The sequence below is a fragment of the Pagrus pagrus genome (genome assembly GCF_965226575.1).
Source record: "Pagrus pagrus genome assembly, chromosome: 4".
Classification (NCBI taxonomy): domain Eukaryota; kingdom Metazoa; phylum Chordata; class Actinopteri; order Spariformes; family Sparidae; genus Pagrus; species Pagrus pagrus.
Genome location: NC_140188.1, coordinates 11,083,319 through 11,101,787, shown reverse-complemented (window position 1 = coordinate 11,101,787; position 18,469 = coordinate 11,083,319). Strand labels below are relative to the sequence as shown.

At 41.5% G+C, this 18,469-nt stretch overlaps 1 protein-coding gene across 3 annotated transcripts in view; it reads left to right on the top strand.

Moving 5' to 3' along the window:
* Positions 1-3,621: 3,621 nt before the first annotated feature.
* The window catches only part of igsf9ba (immunoglobulin superfamily, member 9Ba), a 71,963-nt gene continuing 57,115 nt past the window's right edge, over positions 3,622-18,469 (top strand). For all 3 annotated transcript variants that reach the window (XM_084350264.1, XM_084350263.1, XM_084350265.1), the window contains exon 1: positions 3,622-4,034. In XM_084350264.1, coding sequence (XP_084206390.1) covers positions 3,971-4,034 — 64 coding nt within the window. In that variant the 5' untranslated portion in view covers positions 3,622-3,970. The remainder of the gene's footprint in view (positions 4,035-18,469) is intronic.

Below are 18,469 nucleotides of genomic sequence, written 5' to 3'. Positions count from 1 at the left end.
TGTACAGTATGAGGGCCAGCTGGGAGGGAGGAGCTCGGCTGTGCAGCATCACTCAGATGTTACCTCATCCTTATCTGATTACTGCTCTATTGTGCAAGAAGCTGGCTTTGTTTAGAGAAGTCCCCGAACATTTAAAGATATAATATGTTACATTTCTGCGTTAAAATGTTGAAAGACAGCCGGACCTTTGTTATATATTTTGATGAGTTTTGTGCTTATGTCATCCCAAATGTTTCCACCAATGACATCGGTAATTTTTGCTCAAGATAACAGTGTGTTTCATTTGGCTGCCTCTCAGCGAACATGACTTAACGTAATGTGAGTAAAACTTTAATACCTTTAATTACCTCATCCATGAAAATTTCTGCCTGAGTCACAGAGATAGATTTTCATCAGCAGTGAAGACAACAACTCCCGTGAGCCCACACTACTGCCGTCTTTTGTTTCGTTTTGATTGAGAGACCCCTAGCAGCGGAAATTACATACTGTGTATTTCAGGAGAAGAAATGTTTATTTGCATGTGTGAGATAAAATTGTAAAACTATCCTCAATTTCACATTAAGAGCCCAAGATTAGAGAAAAGTCAGAAATAATTAAAACTGCAGAGAGGATCATTGATGCCTCGCTCCCTGCCATAGCTGACATCCACCGAGCTCAGTGTGTCCGGAAGGCCTGCAGCATAATAGCTGACCCCTCCCATCATCTTTTCGCAGTAATGACTTCTGGGAAGAGGTACCAGAGCATCAGAACCACCAGACTTTGCAATAACTTCTTTCCTCAAGCCATCAGATCCCCTAATAGTCACAGAGTCCTGTCCCCATCCCTCCACATCATTGAACCGATATAAACTGACTGATAATTGACGACTGTTCATTTTAACTGCACTTTACTATTGATCACACCTTGATATTTATCACAGTTTATTACACATAGATGTTTTTACATGTCCGTTCTTTAATTTATCTCAAGGAACTTTTGATTTATTCTTTTTTTCGTGACTTTCTTTTCATACGTCTTGTCTGCTGAAACAATATTGTGCTCACATGGATGCCAAGCGTGTGTTATGAGAGTGGCAAATGAATAACTGAAATATGTTGGTATTGTTGTCGTTGTTTTTATTTTATTCTACTACCCCCTCAGATAGATTCAGAATCGGAACAAGAATGAGCTTTATTGTACACACAATGAATTTGGCTGCCGGTTTACATTGTTTATACAGAAATAGACATACAAATGGGAGCAAGGACAACATGAACTGAACAAATAAGTTAAAGAATGGTGAAGAATAAAGAATAGTGAATGACAGGACAGTACTGTACAGAAGCATGTGCAAACAAGTAGGTGTATACAGTCACCAAAGGCCAATGTCACTGTGACAGTACTGGATAGATATGTGTACATGGTGCGTATGGATTATGTACATTCCACTGTTTTATACTGACAGACAGCTGACATATTAAAGGACAAACCTGAATAAATGAGTGAACAAACACAACAAATGCTTCCATACGGAGCACAACGGGGGGTCACTGAGTGGTTTGAGGAGTGTGAAAATGATGTGAATCATATGCTACAGCTTTCACAGCCACCTCATCACAACCCGACACCTATGAGACATTTTGGAGCGTGGATGGCCAATTGACACACTAAATGTTGTCACCCATATTCGTTGGTTGGTTTGTCAGCAGGATTACGCAAAAACTACTGAATGGATTTCCACAAAACTTGGATGGAGGACGGGTCTCGGCCCAGGACACACCACATTAACTTTGGGTGTTAATCTGGATGAAGGGACGCGGAGGTAGGTTCTACATCCCAGGTTTAGTTTTTGCAAAAAATTGCAAGTTGTGATGGTTTATAAAGATTACATTGGTTAGTTTAGTTGCTAAAGAGCTGTAAGACCAGACTGTGATGTGGAAATATTACTCAGCAGGTTTGCAGAAAAAAAATGTTGAATATCTTTTCACCTTTTTAGATTTTCTTTGATTTCCGACATGAATACGACAGTCTCCAAATGACAGACGGGAGGGGAGAGAGAGACAAATGTCGAGACAAAAATGTGACAAATTCTGCTGAAGATTTGCAAAATATGGTCTTTCTCTCATATCATAGATCATTGGAAGAATGGTCCACTCCTACTGTGGATTACATGCCAAGGAGCATTGAGCTGTTCTGGCAGCTCATGGTTGCCCAATTGAGACACCAAATGTTGTTTAGGTTGCAAACTAGTGATAAAAATGTTTTGATGCGTTGTGGAAATATTACTAGGACAAAACGTGGAGAATATCTTTGATTTTTAGTCACATTTATAGATTTTCTCTGATTTCAGACAGGAACATGACAGTAGCCAAAAAACAGACGGGAGGGGAGAGACAGACACAAATGCCGAAATGAAAATGTGACAAATTCTGCTGAAGATTTGCAAAATATGGTCCAATCTACAGTCTTTCTCTCATATGACAGATCATAGGGTTTTAAATATTAAAACAGACGGGAGGGAGAGACATACATAAATGCCGGGCATGAGATGCGATGCGTTAATATGAGAACATAGCAAGCAAAGTTGCAAGTTGTTAGGGGTTTGTAGATTATATTGCCAAGCGCTGACCAAATCCAGGTCAAAATTTACCCTGAACTGGTTGCAAAATAGTGATAAAAATGTTCAGATGTGTTGTGGAAATATTACTCAGCAGAACTAAAAGGTCTGCTGGACAAAAAGTGGAGAATATCTTTGATTTCTAGCCTCCTTTATAGATTTCCTCTGATTTCAGACAGGAACAGGAATGACAGTCTCCAAAAAAAAAAGAAAAAAAAACAGACGGGAGGGGTGGGGGAGAGAGACAGACAGACAAATGTCGAGACGAAAATGTGACAAATTCTGCTGAAGATTTGCTGAATATGGCTCCGAGGCTACAGCCGTGATAGATCACCTATATGTTTATCTCCCCCAGTCGCAGGCAGCGGCCGGTGTGAGCGCAGATCCGAGCTGATGTCGAGCAGCCAGAGGCGCACAGGCGTTATGAATCCTCTGTGGTCATGCATGTAGGAAACAGGGGGAGTGGATGTGAGGCAGCCTTATCAGCGGTAACCATGTGTGCGCAGTGGGCAGCGTGATGGAGCTGCATCCTCATCCTCATCCTCACCCTCTCTCTCGGCCGTCGAGGAAAGAAAAAAAAAAAAAAAAAAGGAAAGAAAGAAAGAAGCAGGCGAACTGTATTGTATCTGTCGCCACACCCATCATATAAAACCAGACAGTGAGAGCGGTTTAATGTCGGTGACAGTGACATGACAACAGCCGAGGGCTACGGGTGAGCGACAGATGAGTCACACACATCCACCACCACCACCACATCCATCCATCCATCCATCCATCCGCGCCCCCTCCCCTCCTTTTTTTTTCATGGCACATACAGTAAACATCTGCATGGTGCCGATATTGATATGATGACGGGATGAATGGATGATGGGGCGGTGATGGCACACGTGGGGGGGACAGCTTGAGGAGAGGTATTTAAAGATGTGGACACGTCTCTCCGTCAATGCGCATGATACTGCGGCTCCACTACTATGGCACGCTCCAACTCACCTTGAATCGGCGCACGGCCGCTCTCCTGTCATTCGGGTGCGGGGCCGTACGGCGAACCAATACACGCCCCAAAGCCTCAATCAGCAGCCAATCCGATGACAGAAGAGGCGGACCTGTGGCTGCATTCTCACACTTGGTTTCACTATGCGCTCGTAAAACGGCTCCGTCTACTACAAACGCGGCGGTGCAGGTGCTCTGTCTCTTCGGGAGAGGATGCGGATGGAAGGACGGGGGAGGGAAGGGATGAAGGGAAACGCCACGAGGAAAGAGAATAGGATATGAAAAAGGGGCTTTTGCTAAAGAGACCGTGAGGTGCAAGGTCGAATATGAGAGATTGGTTGAACGGGGCACTTTGCGTGGTAATAGCTGGTCGGCAATAGTACTATGATTTGGTATGTGGCCACTCTGATAGCAAGTGTATTCAGCACCAGAGGAACGGCCGCTCAAGGTGAGTTGAAGTGCAATATATCTCGTGCCGCACATATGGTTTCTGCTGTCTGCTGTGTGTGCGCCTCATGATGCCTTTTTCCCATCGCATGGCATTTTTATTTTTTTAATTTTTTTTTTTTTTTTGGGGGGGGATCTTCACATGAAGTGTGGTGGCTGCTCCATTCTTAACAAATGGCTGCACATCTCATCTGTCACGTGAAAGTTCAGTTTCTTGAAACGGCCCTGCATCATATGTGATCAATTCACATGTGCTGATTGGCCCATGACAAAGATGGCTTGATTGATGTGGCTGTGTGTGTGTGTGTGTGTGTGTGTGTGGTGTGTGCTGTGGGTTAGGCCCGTGCTGTGATATCTACAGTACAGTGTTCTCGTTTGTGTGATAAAACAACGAGCAAATTGGAGATAACGTCCCCGCAGCTGAGAGGAGGGGAGATGTGTGCATTGTATCATAGCCAAGCAGTCCCATTTGAGTTCTCCAGAGAGGGGTGTGACCGTCTCAGCCCTCAAGATGGAAAAGTAACTAAATAATGCATTGCGCGTCAGATAAAATGCACTCATGAATGGATGGAGCCCTTTCCTGCATGCATGGGATTCATATGGCGAAATTTCACACCGCACATGGACACGCTCACACTGCTGTGTGTGATGCACTGAGCACACACGCATGCTGCAAGGCTCGCCTTACTGCTTGCTCCAAGTACTTCATGAACTGTAGTCATTCCTGGAGCGACAAACTGCACAATATCCCTTTTGTTCTGATTTTTTTTCCTCAGCACTCTCTGTATTGACCCATGTACTTACTTAACCTTGCTTTTCCACTCGTGTCCAGATGAGGGAGACATGTGCCAAGCTGTCGCCTGGTAACTGATCCCAATGACCCCGCATACCCAGTCAAAACTGGTCTGCTGCTGATGACAGGCCAGGTCCAAGCTAAGCATAATGTGGAAAACTTCATCACGTTTGATTGTTTTGAAAGCAGGAATTCTCCATTTTACGAAGGCATAGATGAGGCTTAATAATATCGACTCAGAGGTGTTGTCTGGCGTCGGCACCGCACTGAAGGTGATTTACTTTTGAATAGGCTCACAGGCTGCACCAGAGAGTCACAAATCACAACGTCGTCCGCTTGTGATTACAAATGAGAGCTACAGTGTCCCAGAATATAGTGTCTGAAACCCAGTCCGGTGCTACAGAGAATCTCCGAAATTATCATGTTAACTCATCTTTCAAGACAACACACCAACCTCCTATCAGACTAATCATGCAGTTTCAATGTCTTGAATTTTTATTTTCATGTAGAAATTGCAGCGTAATCCATCGACAATCTGACGAAAGACATGTGCAAGGTACCAAATCAGTAAGGTGCGCGAGAAAATAAGTATTTTTTTAAAAGAGAAACTCAACATTGGTGAATTTGCAGGTTTGGTTTCCTCCTGAGAGTTCGATGAGAAGATTGATGCTACTCTCACATCCGTCCGTTCAATTTGAAGCCACAACGAGCAAGTTAGCATAGCTTAGCATCAAGGCTGGAAACAAGGGCCGGCCCTGTCCAAATCTTAACCTAGCAGCTTGTCTATTTAGTATTAACACATTTGTTTAAAGGGATGTTACTTGTGGGACTATTTCTTGGCGAGGAGCAGTGACTTCCTGGAGTCTTGTCATCGCCAGATAACCAGGGGTTAGGGTTAGCAGAGTCTCCAGGAAGTCACTGGTCCTGGGGCACTTTGTTTTTGTGCAGATTAAACATGGTAATTGTTGAGCTTTAGAGTAGTGGGCTAGCTGTTACCCCTTGTTTCCAGTCTTTGTGCTTTCAGCAAGAGAGTGACTGAGCGTATTCCCCAAAATGTCGAACCTAAAGTAATGGGTGTTTAAATAAGCCGAAATCTCAAAAGCTAAAGGCTATACATGTCCGCTGTGTTAGCACTCACACTCTTTCGGCAGAGCCGGTATGATCCCATCCTGTTGTATTAGATATCATACCATCAAAATGGTGGTCCACACCCTGATCTGCCAATTAGAAAAAAAGACTATATCAAGAAAATGTGATGGGTTTTCCATTGTCACACCTGGAGGTAAGAGCACTGATAAAGTGGTTTAATTATTTTTTTCATTGCCTCGTGCATGAAAGATACTGGTCAGATTTAAAAGGTACAACCGAACATCCATCAAAACAGATGGTCAAAAGATAACTGGCTCCAAAACATTCAGAAGAGACGACTCTGCAGCAAGACATGGGCAAGATGTTTAGAAATGTTCCTTGTGGAGTAATTCATAATTAATTAGCATGCATTGAGTAAAAACAAAATTCCACATTAGGGAGATATTAGGATTTGGATACAGATGGCAGAAAAACAGTTTTACTAAACAGAAAGTCTTAAATAAAACACCACAATACTGTAATCTCAATGTAGAATACCAAACACAATCAGATAATCTCTACAGTATCCTGGACATTAGTTGTTGTTAGGAGAAGAGTTGATGTGTTGAATTTTGAATGAACTCGTTGAACTCACAGTGGTCTGCACCTCATTTTGTGTATGTAAAACATTTATTAGTAACAGGATGTCGCTCTTAGTTTGTGAACTAACATTTTGAAGCCTTGAATTTGGCATTACGGGGTTGCCATCTTGTGTTTTTGAGCCAAAGGTGTCAATCCAGCTTGTCCTTAGCAGAAAAACGACCACATAGGTTGACTTGGAAAGCCACTTATTACAACCCATATTTGAGTTTATTGTTAGACGGCTACCTCTAGTGGTCGTGGTAGTTATTTCGGCAGCAAAGGAGGAAGTCAGGTGACAAAGTCCACATGAGGAGCAGGTTGAGGTGGATGGTCTGGTTAATCAAACACTTGGCTTCACTGGTATGCTGCAACGGTCATGCTGTTTTGGGAATCACTGGCAATCGATCTATTCAGTGGTTCAGGTATGAGGATGTGTTGGAGCGTCACAAGGCAGCCACGCCCTAAAGCATACCCTGGTTTGTCGTCTATTTTACTCTAATCTGGACCAAAACATACAAAATCAACATCATGCTGTTTTGAAGAAGACTAAAATTGCACTTCTTTTTGCAACCAGCAGTGGAGTCGCCCCTGCTCGCCGTTAGGATGAATGTTAAGGCATTTCAGCATTAGCTTCAGTTTTCAAACCTGGAAGCTACATCTAATTCTGTAATAAAGTCTATGGTAACAGATTTGTGTCTGATGGCAACAAAAGCTAATTTAAGACATCAGTTTTGACTTTAGTGCTGTAAGATGTCATTAGGATTCATAGCGATCTAGTATGTGGACTATAACTATCTGCAGGAACTATCCAATGATTAAAGGGAAAAAAATGGAAAAAATAATTGCTCACGAGCATCATAGTTGCACACTTGCATGCTGAGCTGTGTTCATAGAGAGTCTGGCTGACAAGCAGAGTCCCAGATGCATGAAATGTTTTCATCTTTAGGGGAAATTGAAAACCTAAATGGGTCAAGTTTAGCAGGGATTATTTGTGGCTGGCAGGATGGTGTTGAAAGTGGAAGGTGAAGTCGCTCGACAGCACCCAGACATGAAATCTGACGAGTGTCAACATTTTTCAAGAACAGGATGTCATCCGTGTTGACTTTTGACTTGTAAATGGGTCAAACATTGAGTCTTTTGGCATGCTGAAATGTTTACATGGTGATTGGCCTCAAGAATTTGTGTTATGCCGCATCTACACAGCGAAGTATGAGCATCGTGTTGGCAGAGCAGCAGCTTCAGTGTGCGTCTGACGATGTGTTCAGGCACACAATTAAGTGTAGGTCACTTGCATTTTGTCCAACAGAAAGTCATTGTAAGTACACTTGTAAAACGGGAGAAAATTGACCTGAATCATGAAAATATGCTTTGGGTTGTGGTTATGTGTGCATAAGATAAAAATAATCGTTTTGCCGTTTTTGTTCTTTTGCTGCTGGTGTATTCTCACAAAAAATATGGATTTGAAACTGAAAGAGACGCCATATTTGCCTGTGGTTGCAACAGTGTGCGCAGGGTCGTCAGAAAGGATGCACCGACTGAGATTTTCATGACCGGTTCAGATTTTTGATTCCAATTTTGGCCGATTCCGGTTTTCTTTCATTCAAATAACTGTAATAGACAGCCTACAGAAACATTTTTGTAATACAAATTAAATTGTACACCCTAAATAAAAGATTGGCTTTGAAATGATCTACAAAAATAACACGCTGAAAGGCAGCCTCCAAATGAATTCACTGCTTTGGCACAGGTGCGACAGAAAATTTCATAATTATGGTAAATTGAAGCATTAGTCAAACACTCCTCGAGGATTACCCATAAAAAGTTCTTAAAGTCAGACCCTTCCTCATAATATCATAGACCGCCCTGCTGTGTTTTTGTGTGTCTGTTAAGCCTTCAAACTCATGGATCTATGACTCAAACCAGCCTTCTGGATCTTATTTCTAAAACAATACGCCCCCACCAACGCACCTCATTGCGTTTTTTAAACACAAGGCTGTTTTCGGTCTGAACGTGTGGTGAACAGCCTTGTTCTCTGCTCCCGATAAGTTCGCCTGCACCTTGTCAACAATCTCACGAATTTGGCAGTCCTCTTATTCTTGGCGAGTGCTGGAAGCGTTCTGTTTATTGCAGTGAGCTGTTGTATTAGCCTGTGGATTAATTGTTTCATTAAAAAAATGAATTAAACTTGGGAAAAAAAATAAGATGAAAGTTTCTAGAATTTTAATCAGAAAAAATGAATCAAGTCAATCAAGGAAAAATAAACTTAATTACAAAAAAACCCTTCAGAAAATATAATTAGATAAGTTAACTTCATACTTTTGGACTCTTATCTCCACCCAGTTACGTCTAAGTCATTGTTTTACACAGGATAGCTCAGGTAGGAGCTATCAGTCACGTTAAATGGACGGTCAGAGAAGTTTTCTTGTGCCAAGTGCCCATTGGGGAGGCAACATATGGACAGGGAGACTCGAGGTTAGTTCAACAAAGTCAACGGCGACTTGGCAACCGATCAAGGTGACGCGAGAGGGACGCTGATGGCAATACAGAAGTAATTAAATGTCATTGGCAAGTGTTGGGGAGTGGTATATTTGAAGGACTATTTTCAGCCTGAGTCACTGATGGCAGGTCCTGTGCTGGGACTTGGTGTTTTTTAAGCGTTTGTTGAACTGGCTTGAGGCCAGATGGCATTCATCTGTCATTCCCTTCTTGTGAGCTTCCTCCTTGATGTTCCACATGGATCTGGAGCTCCCTCGTGAACCGTGGGCTTGGCACGCTTGTTCTCGTCGCTGGGTTTTCTTCTGAAGGCGCGTTTCTTCAAAGACAGAGATATATAGCGGCAGACAGTATTTTGTGAAGGTGTCAGAACTGCCAGTCACATATCTGAGGCCTCCCAGTAGTGCCGAGGCAGCGTCTGAAAGCCCTCCCACTGTGTCTGGAGTCCATTTTCGTATTGTAGTTCAGAGAGACTGGGCTGTCTTCAGTTTTTGTCTGGATGTTGGAGCTGTCTGGGACATTGTGCGCGGCTGATTTCCATGAGATGGTGGAGGAAATGTTTTGACAGCAGTGTGTTAATTTGACAAACTCTGCAGTGTTTTCAAAAGTTTTAATGATATGAGTAAGAGATGTGTTTGTCTGCCTTAAGGCAATCTAGCGATGCTTTATGTTATGACTGCTTCTCTGTTTTTGTTAAATATGATAATACAATCCTCAGAAAGCGACAGAATATACAGTTTAGTTGTTGTCAAGGATCTGCTCTTTGTGAAGAACAGTCATAAGTCAATTTTGGTTGAATTTCTTCTCAAATATGATTGATGTTAATATATCACATTTGTCAATTTGCCTGGAGTTGTTTGGCACTCAACATCAATACGAATCAAAACCCTCTTGACCCCTAAGAGCTCTTGCAGGCCCTGGCAGTATTTCAGTGTTTACAGCCTGATGATGGGCACTAAATGATACAGTGCCACAGGAGGTTGGGACTAAGAGTCGACCGATATGGGTTTCTCAGGGCCAATACCGATGCAGATGGTTAGAAATCAAATCACTTCGCAGATTCAGATTATTCAGTGTTCATAAGCTGTTTAATTGTGGTGTGTTACCAATCAGATATTGTTGTGGGCGGGACATAGTGTGAGAGGATGTTGCATCAGAGCCAAAGTAGTGCATTTTTTAATTTGTTTATATTATCATCCATCCGACAAAAAAATCTAACGACAGTGATAATCAGAAAAATGCAGCCCTGACATGTTGAAACTTTGTATTCTTGTATTTTTCACTGATTGTATTCATATGCTGTTCTCTCTGTACTGCCTTGTTGTTTTTTTATTTTTTATCTTCCTTGTGAATATTTTTATGTGCCATCAAAATGAAAACACGTCACGCAACTCTTCTCCAGCTTCTCATGCTGGAAGGAGCTCCTGATGGAGGAGAAATTGCTGAAAAGTTGTGCGACGTGTTTTCATTTTGATAGGCTCGCGTTGAATCTCACGCCGGTCTGCGCCTCACTGTGTGTGTCCACAGACCAAGATGTTTTTATACATGCATAATGAGGAGCAGATTAAATGGCACAATTATAAAACAGTAACGGTTTTGCAGTGAATCAGGTGCACAAAGCAGAAACGTGAAGCAAAAGTCATAAACTGCCACTGCCAAGGTTTTGTTCTCTGCTGAGTACCTTGTGCTTACATTACTGCATGTGTTGCTATGCTGACAAGACCACTTACTTGAGTACATGCTGCTCTGTGCATGATGTACGACATGTTTTCTGTCCTGAACGTTACAGTGAATGGATTAATGTCAGGTTGTATTGGATGGTAGCACCCCTGACCTGTGTCTGAGACACCTCATAGTATTTCCCTCACATTCACCATTTTCAACATTAAAATGTCTCAAAACAACTAGATGTTTGATTTATATTTGTGAAGTTGGGTAATTATTACATAATCAGAAAGAGAAATCTATTTAAAGTAGTGGTGCGTTTCATTTGCTCGTCTGTCGCTATAACTTAACTTACCTTGACCTTGCTTTAACACATGAGAACCATTTTTTTTTGCACTTAGTCAAGGTGGAGCTATTTTATGCACTGCTTTGTAGTTTAATTGATGGAAATTGTCACGTTTAGATTAAAGATGAAATGTTAAAAATCAAAAAAGTAACAGTAAGAATATCAGTGATATAAATGTAAGTTGAAAAAGTTCTGAAAATATAGTAGCAGTATAAAGTAGAGTATTCAAGACAAGTACAAGCACCTCAGTAGGTGTAAAGATATTTGTTTTCTTCATTTTCTATCTGAAACAGCCCCAAAAAATACAAAAACACAAGGTCGAGAGCTAAACCACGACGATGATGCAGCACAAAGCTCAGTAACTACATTTAATAAAACCCTAATTCAGACTCCTGTTTACACTTTAAGCACTCAGTTGTCATTATTAGTCTTCATTTCTCTTCTCACCTGCACTGTAAGTACGTGTATTTAACATATTTGCTCGACTGATGCTATAACTCGCCCGCCAAGCCGCTCTGAAATGATTCGGTCCGGCCAGTTCATCATTTTCCCGGCAGACAAACAGAACAGCTTCATCTCTCTTATTCATATTTCTCACTGCTGTACTTCCTCGCTCACAATCATAAGAGTAAAGCTCAGTAATGAGCTTAGGAGCGGGCCTGTGCTCAAGCTGTGGATGGCAGACTCTCAGTACTGGGCATGTGCCAGCTCTTTTCTGGTGGTAATGCCCCCTCCCCCCTTCCTCTCCCCCCTCCCCTCCCCTCACCTCTCCTCCCTCAGCCGGTCCGGTCCCAGCGGAGTTTCCTTTTCAAACAAAGCCTGGAGCATTCTGGGAAAGCCAGTTTTTCAGATCATGTGGTTCTGGTTGGACGGGCTGCTCTCCCAGCCACTAGATCATCATCATCTCTCTGAAAGCATGCGGCACTGCTTGTAATAATAGAAGTGAAATATGAGACCGTGTTGATGTTACACTCACCGCAGGTCCAGTTATAGGATCTGTACACTGAAATCCATCTGTCTCATCACACAGCTGAGAGGAATGTGTGTAGAGCTGCGATTGATCAGGCAGCCGAGCGATAAATGAACTTAATGATTAAAGGAGGATTCCGATGATTTAAACTGAGAGAAAAAACAATAGTCAGTCCTGCACTATAATGTGATTCAACTTAGACTGTATAAGGCAATTTACTGAAGTCATGATTCAGACTGGGAAGTTTTCTTTTAAAGTTTTGCGTGCATGGCATGTCTGAGACTCACACTGAGAATCTTACGTGGGAAATTTGGCTTTTTCTGATATTAATATCTTTCTTCAGCGAAGCATCAGTCACACGTTCAGTTTGAGAATTCCTCCACCTTCCTCAGATAATGACAGATGTAATAACAGCAAAAACAGTGATGTATTAGAGTTTTTTTAATACATTTTTATCTTGTTTTGATAAACAAGCATTTAAAAAACTATCATATGTATCACTGTTTTTGCTTTTATTATATTTTTCATTATCTGAGGAAGGTCCGGCGATGGCGGGACATTTTGTGGAAGCGTGTCAGTCGAGGGAATTTGGGATCTTAGTACCATTTTGCATCTTGACAATACAATTCAAAAGTCCTAGAAACTACAAAACAGTGGCTACTTGTATTTATCTTTCTCTCATGTTTTACTTGCAGGCATAAGCTCAAGTAGGACTGCAACTAGCCATTACTTTCATCCTCAATCCATCGGCTCAGTGAATAGTTTTGTCTATAAAAATGCCAGAAAAATGTGAAAAACGCCTCATCACTGTTGAGTTGAGAAGTCTAACGCTGTAAAAAAATAGTTATTAGTCGAAGATAGGAATGAAAACTACTATGCACACTTTGGGCAGCCATGGATGAAAATGTAAATGCAACATGGTAATGAAATAATAACTCTGTTGGCCCATTTAGCAGCGTCTAATTCTACCATGATTGATTACCAAATGGAAAATCACTGTTTGTGTGAGTATTATTTTGTAGATTTTATTTTTAGTTTCAAAAAGTTTCTTTTAAAATTGATACTGAAAAAGTAGCTTACAGTGTTTAGGATTAGGGGTTTAGGCTAAGACACAAAGGAAATGATGCTCATAGTGCTAATGAGCTAAGACAGAATTACCATGGTAATAATAGACATTTTAAACCATGCATGCAGTTAACTATATAGGCCACGAAAAGATGCAAAAACCCCATTATAATATGCATAATAATGTTTATTTACTATTTTAATACTATTAAGCATAGACTGACTCCATCTCAATCAAAACCACATCCCATGCGTCTGAAAGGAACGTTTCACTCCTGAATATGTTGTGACTTTCCTCTATTTTGGGGAAACATACATGCACCAGCCCAAGAAGTACTTTGTTTCCAGAGAGAAGTGTTGAATCCTCACAGAGCTCACTCATGTCGTCTGAACTGCAGCTTGAGTGTTTCTATACGAGACCGCCATACAGCTGAAAGAGGAAGTGAGTGAATGGGAATTATGTGGAAGCGGATACGTTGATTGGAAGATATGTGGAGCCGGCGTCGTTCTGTGGACGTCTGAGCAGCTCACATACGATACAGGAGCTCTGCTCCTCTCACACTGTTGCTTATGATTTATTGATGCTGAATAAACAGCAGCTGTAATTAGACAAGCCACACGAAAGCACTAATAAGAGCTGTTAGCAGCAATATGCCTCTTTGTGTAATTAATTTAAAACACCTCGACTAAAGCATTTATAACTCATCTGAAAAATGACCGAATCGTGGCCGGACTGAGGAATGTCTGTGACTGAACCGCTCCTGCCAAAGATGTCCTATAATGTGATGCACCTCTGGCAGCGCAGTGCCCGGCAATGTTGGTTCGCCCTTTGTGCCTTTGGCAAGCCAAGCCCATTTCACACACACACCTCCCTCTCTCTCGCTCTCCTTGCTGTGTGTTCGAGCAGGTGTCAGCACATCCATTGCATCCCTGACTGAGCATTGCTTGTCTGAGGAGGGAACTTTGCCATTAAAGAGGGCTAAATAATGAAGAGAGCGAATCTATCTTGGATTGTTCCTGTACAAAAGTAAAAGTAGAGACACTGAGGTCGTTGTCTTGTCTGCTGAATTACACCTAATGTGGACAGAAGCCTATAGGCTGGACTGGAGGGTACCCTTTGGCCTACAGAATGTTAAATCTGTAAAAACGGTGGAAAAGTAAATGGAGTTTTGATTGCAAGTAAACAGTTACGTGTAGAGACAGTAGACAGGATCCCTCAGACACTAAAAAGTAGGTTCTCAGTTTGACTTAAACAGCCTGGGTAAAAACTTTTGTATTAAGCATTGTTGTGACTAGCAACAGAAATAAGTAATAAATGGGATAATTAGCGTACTAACAAAGTAATCAAATGGCTGCAATGAGGTTGTTGCAGGGCAGCATTGGGCCGCCAGTTGAATAGGTCTGGTCTAAATGCTGGATGAGGAAAGTAAGGCAGAAAGATCGCTGCCCAGAACTGCGAATGTTGGGCGTTTGACAGCGATGGAAAGTGACAGAGAAGAAGAGTTTATGGTATTTTATTATTCATTAATTAAATGTATTTATGGTTTCGTTGTGTTCTTGTTTTGTTTAGGTTTTGTGGTTGTTTGAATGTACACATTATGTTGCTTATAAACCCCTGTCCTCTGTCTGTTCCTGTGTATTTAATGTCTCGTACTCTGTCTGTGTTCTTGTCTGTGTTTGTGTACAGTACTCTCCCTCTGCACCAATAACAAAACAAAAATGCATCCTAACAAATAAGCCACCACGATCATCCATCATCTAGGTTTCTAATTTCTGTGTGTGATGTACACAGATGACTCTGTAACTCGAGTTATTGCTTTTGTTTCTCATTACTGGTGATCAGATAGAGAAGCCAAATCTAGCAGGGTGGTAAACGCAGCGTGAAACCAAACCGGGTATACGCAGGTTTTTATACGTAGCTAAACCAACTCCTTGCCTATTGCGAATATTTGCCTCCCTGTTTGTTTTTCCGGTGTTTACTGGTTTTCTTGACGTTCGACATCGCAACCCCCCCAGAAAACAGTAGAAAAGCAGCACGGAGGCTTTTTTTATAACAGCTTTTGCTTCATTCTCTCTTTAAACTCAACGCTGAATGCATGATGTTCAAGTGGTGCTTTAACAGAGATGTATCTAATGCTATTTATGTGCCAAATTCTGGTACTGCAGCATTACAAGCGTTGTAGCGTCCGGCTGGAATCGGGGTGAAAATTAGCCTGTCCACCCTGCAGGTCGGTGCTGACACAGCCCAGTTGCCAGGATATTATTAACGTTTCTTCAAACCAGAGTAACATCCAATGTGTACCAAATGTGGCATATCACGTTCAAATTATATGCTTATTAGCCTCCTTTCACATCAGGAGATGGAGGGGATGGTGATGTCATTACAATAAAGCTTCCAAACAGCCAACCGCAGTTCAAGTGGGTATTTTTAAGGACACCTGCAGACTTTTCCCGCTGTTTTTGTCGCTACCTAAACTGGCTATTTTTCAGGGGAAGTTGGACCGTCTTCATCCGTGATTGTGGCAATCAATACAGGTGTTTTAAGTCAAACCGTTATGTTTTCCTAACCCTAACCAAGTGGTTTTCGTGTGTAAACCTAAGCAGAGCATGAGCACATCCTTGAAACTAGAGAGAAACAGAAAATTGAGTCGCAACATAAAGACACATTTAGTTTTAACTTTTAACTTGAAGCGTTTGGGTCGGCCGATATGTAAGCCGATAAACACCCGTGACTGCAGAGTCATTCGACTCAAGAATAAATGCCAGTTGTACCCTTTTAACAAAATCCACCAGCGACTTTACAACTCTTTAGGTTCAGTTTTCCATTTTATGTTGTAACAACGCTGTGCTTATGCTCTGGCTAGGTTAAGGCACAAAACCCACCAGGTTAGGGTTAGGAAAAGATCTTGTTTTGCCTTAAAATATCTAGTTGTTTTGCACAACAACATCTGGCAAATGTCCCAACATCTCCTTCAAAGCTTATAAATGTTGAAACTCTCTCTTGGCAGCCGTCTTGTCCAGCTGTTATGCCACCACCATCTTCTCCACCCCCTGACATGAAAGTCAGCTCATGTACATGTAATGTGTAATATTACTGTCTGAGTGTATATTCTGTTGTACTTTCAGTTCTGCACATTTGATTTTACAGACCCAGATTAACACACACATAGTACAGATACACACAGGCATGTCTCCACCACACACACACACACGCACACACACTCAGGCCATTCTCTGATGTGACCTTCAGCACATGCAGGCTGGCATTCAATTACCGCCCTGTCAGTGGCCCATCCAGCCCAGTGGCTGCACGTCCTTGAGCTCCTCTCTCCAGCCTCCGTCCAGTCTATATTCCATTACATCCTCCACATCGGGAGCTCTGTCCGGCATAAAACAGCGCTCATATCCTCCTCGCTGCGAGGCGCACGCACACTTTGATGTATCCTTTACAAAATCTCTAACTGCAGTGAGCAATGGTTTTCCTCGCTCGTTCACTGAATCAAATCTGAGCACGAGGTAAATATTAGATTTTAGTTTTAGTGGGTGAAATATCATGCTGCTGTTGGCCTGCACCAGAACATCTGCGCACCGCTCATCTAAAACTGTGTCTCGCTGAACTCCATCAGTTTTCATATTTTCGCACAATTTTGTTCAGTGTGTTATCGGACGTCATTACTGTCAAAACATTTCGCCGGCTCTGCTCTGCATGATTATTGCCCCAAAATTGCCTCGAGAGTCTATTTACTGTACGAATCTGAGATCATTACTGAAAGTACAGTGTGGTGTGCTTTTCACGCAGGAGCCATTTTCAGCCACGGCCACTTAAAAAACGCTCCGAGTTAAAATCTCCTGCAGATTAAAACCCTGCGCTCCCCCGATGATTCATGTGCTGGTCTGCAGCTGTTTATTGACCATCAACAGATGTTTTTTTTGTTGGTTTCTGATATTTTTTCGTCACATTGTGTCTATCAGTAAACATTTTTTTTTGGCTGTTTTACTCGCATGTGCTTAATAATTCATTAATGTCATGTACCAAAAGTTGCCCAGCCCGCATGGTCTTACAAGACATTACAAACATAGCAAAGAGCGATGATATATTGATATAGTGAGAGTGAAAGAACAAACACAGTACACCCCCATACATGTGAAACAATTTTTAAACCAAATATGAGCACAGTCCTGATCAACAACTTAGGCACATCTGAAGCGTAGACTGTGTCTTTATCACATCAGACATAAAGAGCCCTCCTACACTGTTAGTAAGCATTTAACACAAACTGAGCTCAATGAAACAAAACAGACGAAGGTACTACTACAGATATTGACTGAACAAAAAGCAGGCTCATCCAGTGACTTCAGAAAAAAATTAAAACATTGATAATTTAAAAAATGTACATGAAGCTCATATGCAAAGAAAAAAAGCCTGTACCAATAATATGACGTATTATTAGAAGTTGGCTTAATAGAGATTTGCTTCTCTTTAAACTAGGTGGGAGATTTTGATGTGTTCAGTGACTGGTTTGAATTTTCCTTTTACAAAAACTCTGCTCGGGCGATATCGAATTGTGTGTTTAATTATATGCAGATGATGTCATTTTATAATTCAGAGTCGAAATCTAGCCAACAAATGATGTTAAATGTGGTTAGTTTGGAGTAGTAGTAGTAGTTAAAGTGGAGATTAGCAAAACACAGATATAAATGGTAAGAAGTACGCTGGCTCAGTCACTTCAGAATATATTCAGTAATGTATGCTAGCAGATATAAATCCTTGGGTTTTGGTCTTGATACATTTATGACCTATGAGGTTGGAATTGGGTCTGTTGTTGACTCTGCTGGGAGAGCTCCAGGATCAGTCATTAACAAATTGAACATTATTAAAAATATTCTGTGAGCTGCTTGATTTGAAATGAATCCCATCATCTTTTGTACTGTTCAAAGGGTTACATTCCCATAAAAAAATCTTGACAAAACCCTGAAATAATCTGCTGCACAGACGATCAAAACATGGAATGCATATTTATTCTGATACCTCCTGTACTGCACAGTACAAGTTTGTGTCAGTGATTTATGAAATTTGATCATGAAAGATGCTTAAGTTGCTTCTCTATTTTTGGACTTTCTCTGTTGTTTGGAAGTGTTTACGCAGCACTCTGGTCCTGGCTTGTATGAGTTCATGGTGTCTTGTACTCCCATGTGGGCTGGGTTATAGTTATATGCATGATACCGAAAAATTTCATTCTCATTTTCTACGAGGCTCACAAGATGCTTAAAGAACTAGGTATGAAGAAAAACAACGATCTGCCTCGCTATTTTGAATGCTTTTTTTGAGCAATCTGATAGATCTGATCGACAGAGGTCAAAACTAGTACATCATGTTTTATTTAATGGGTCATG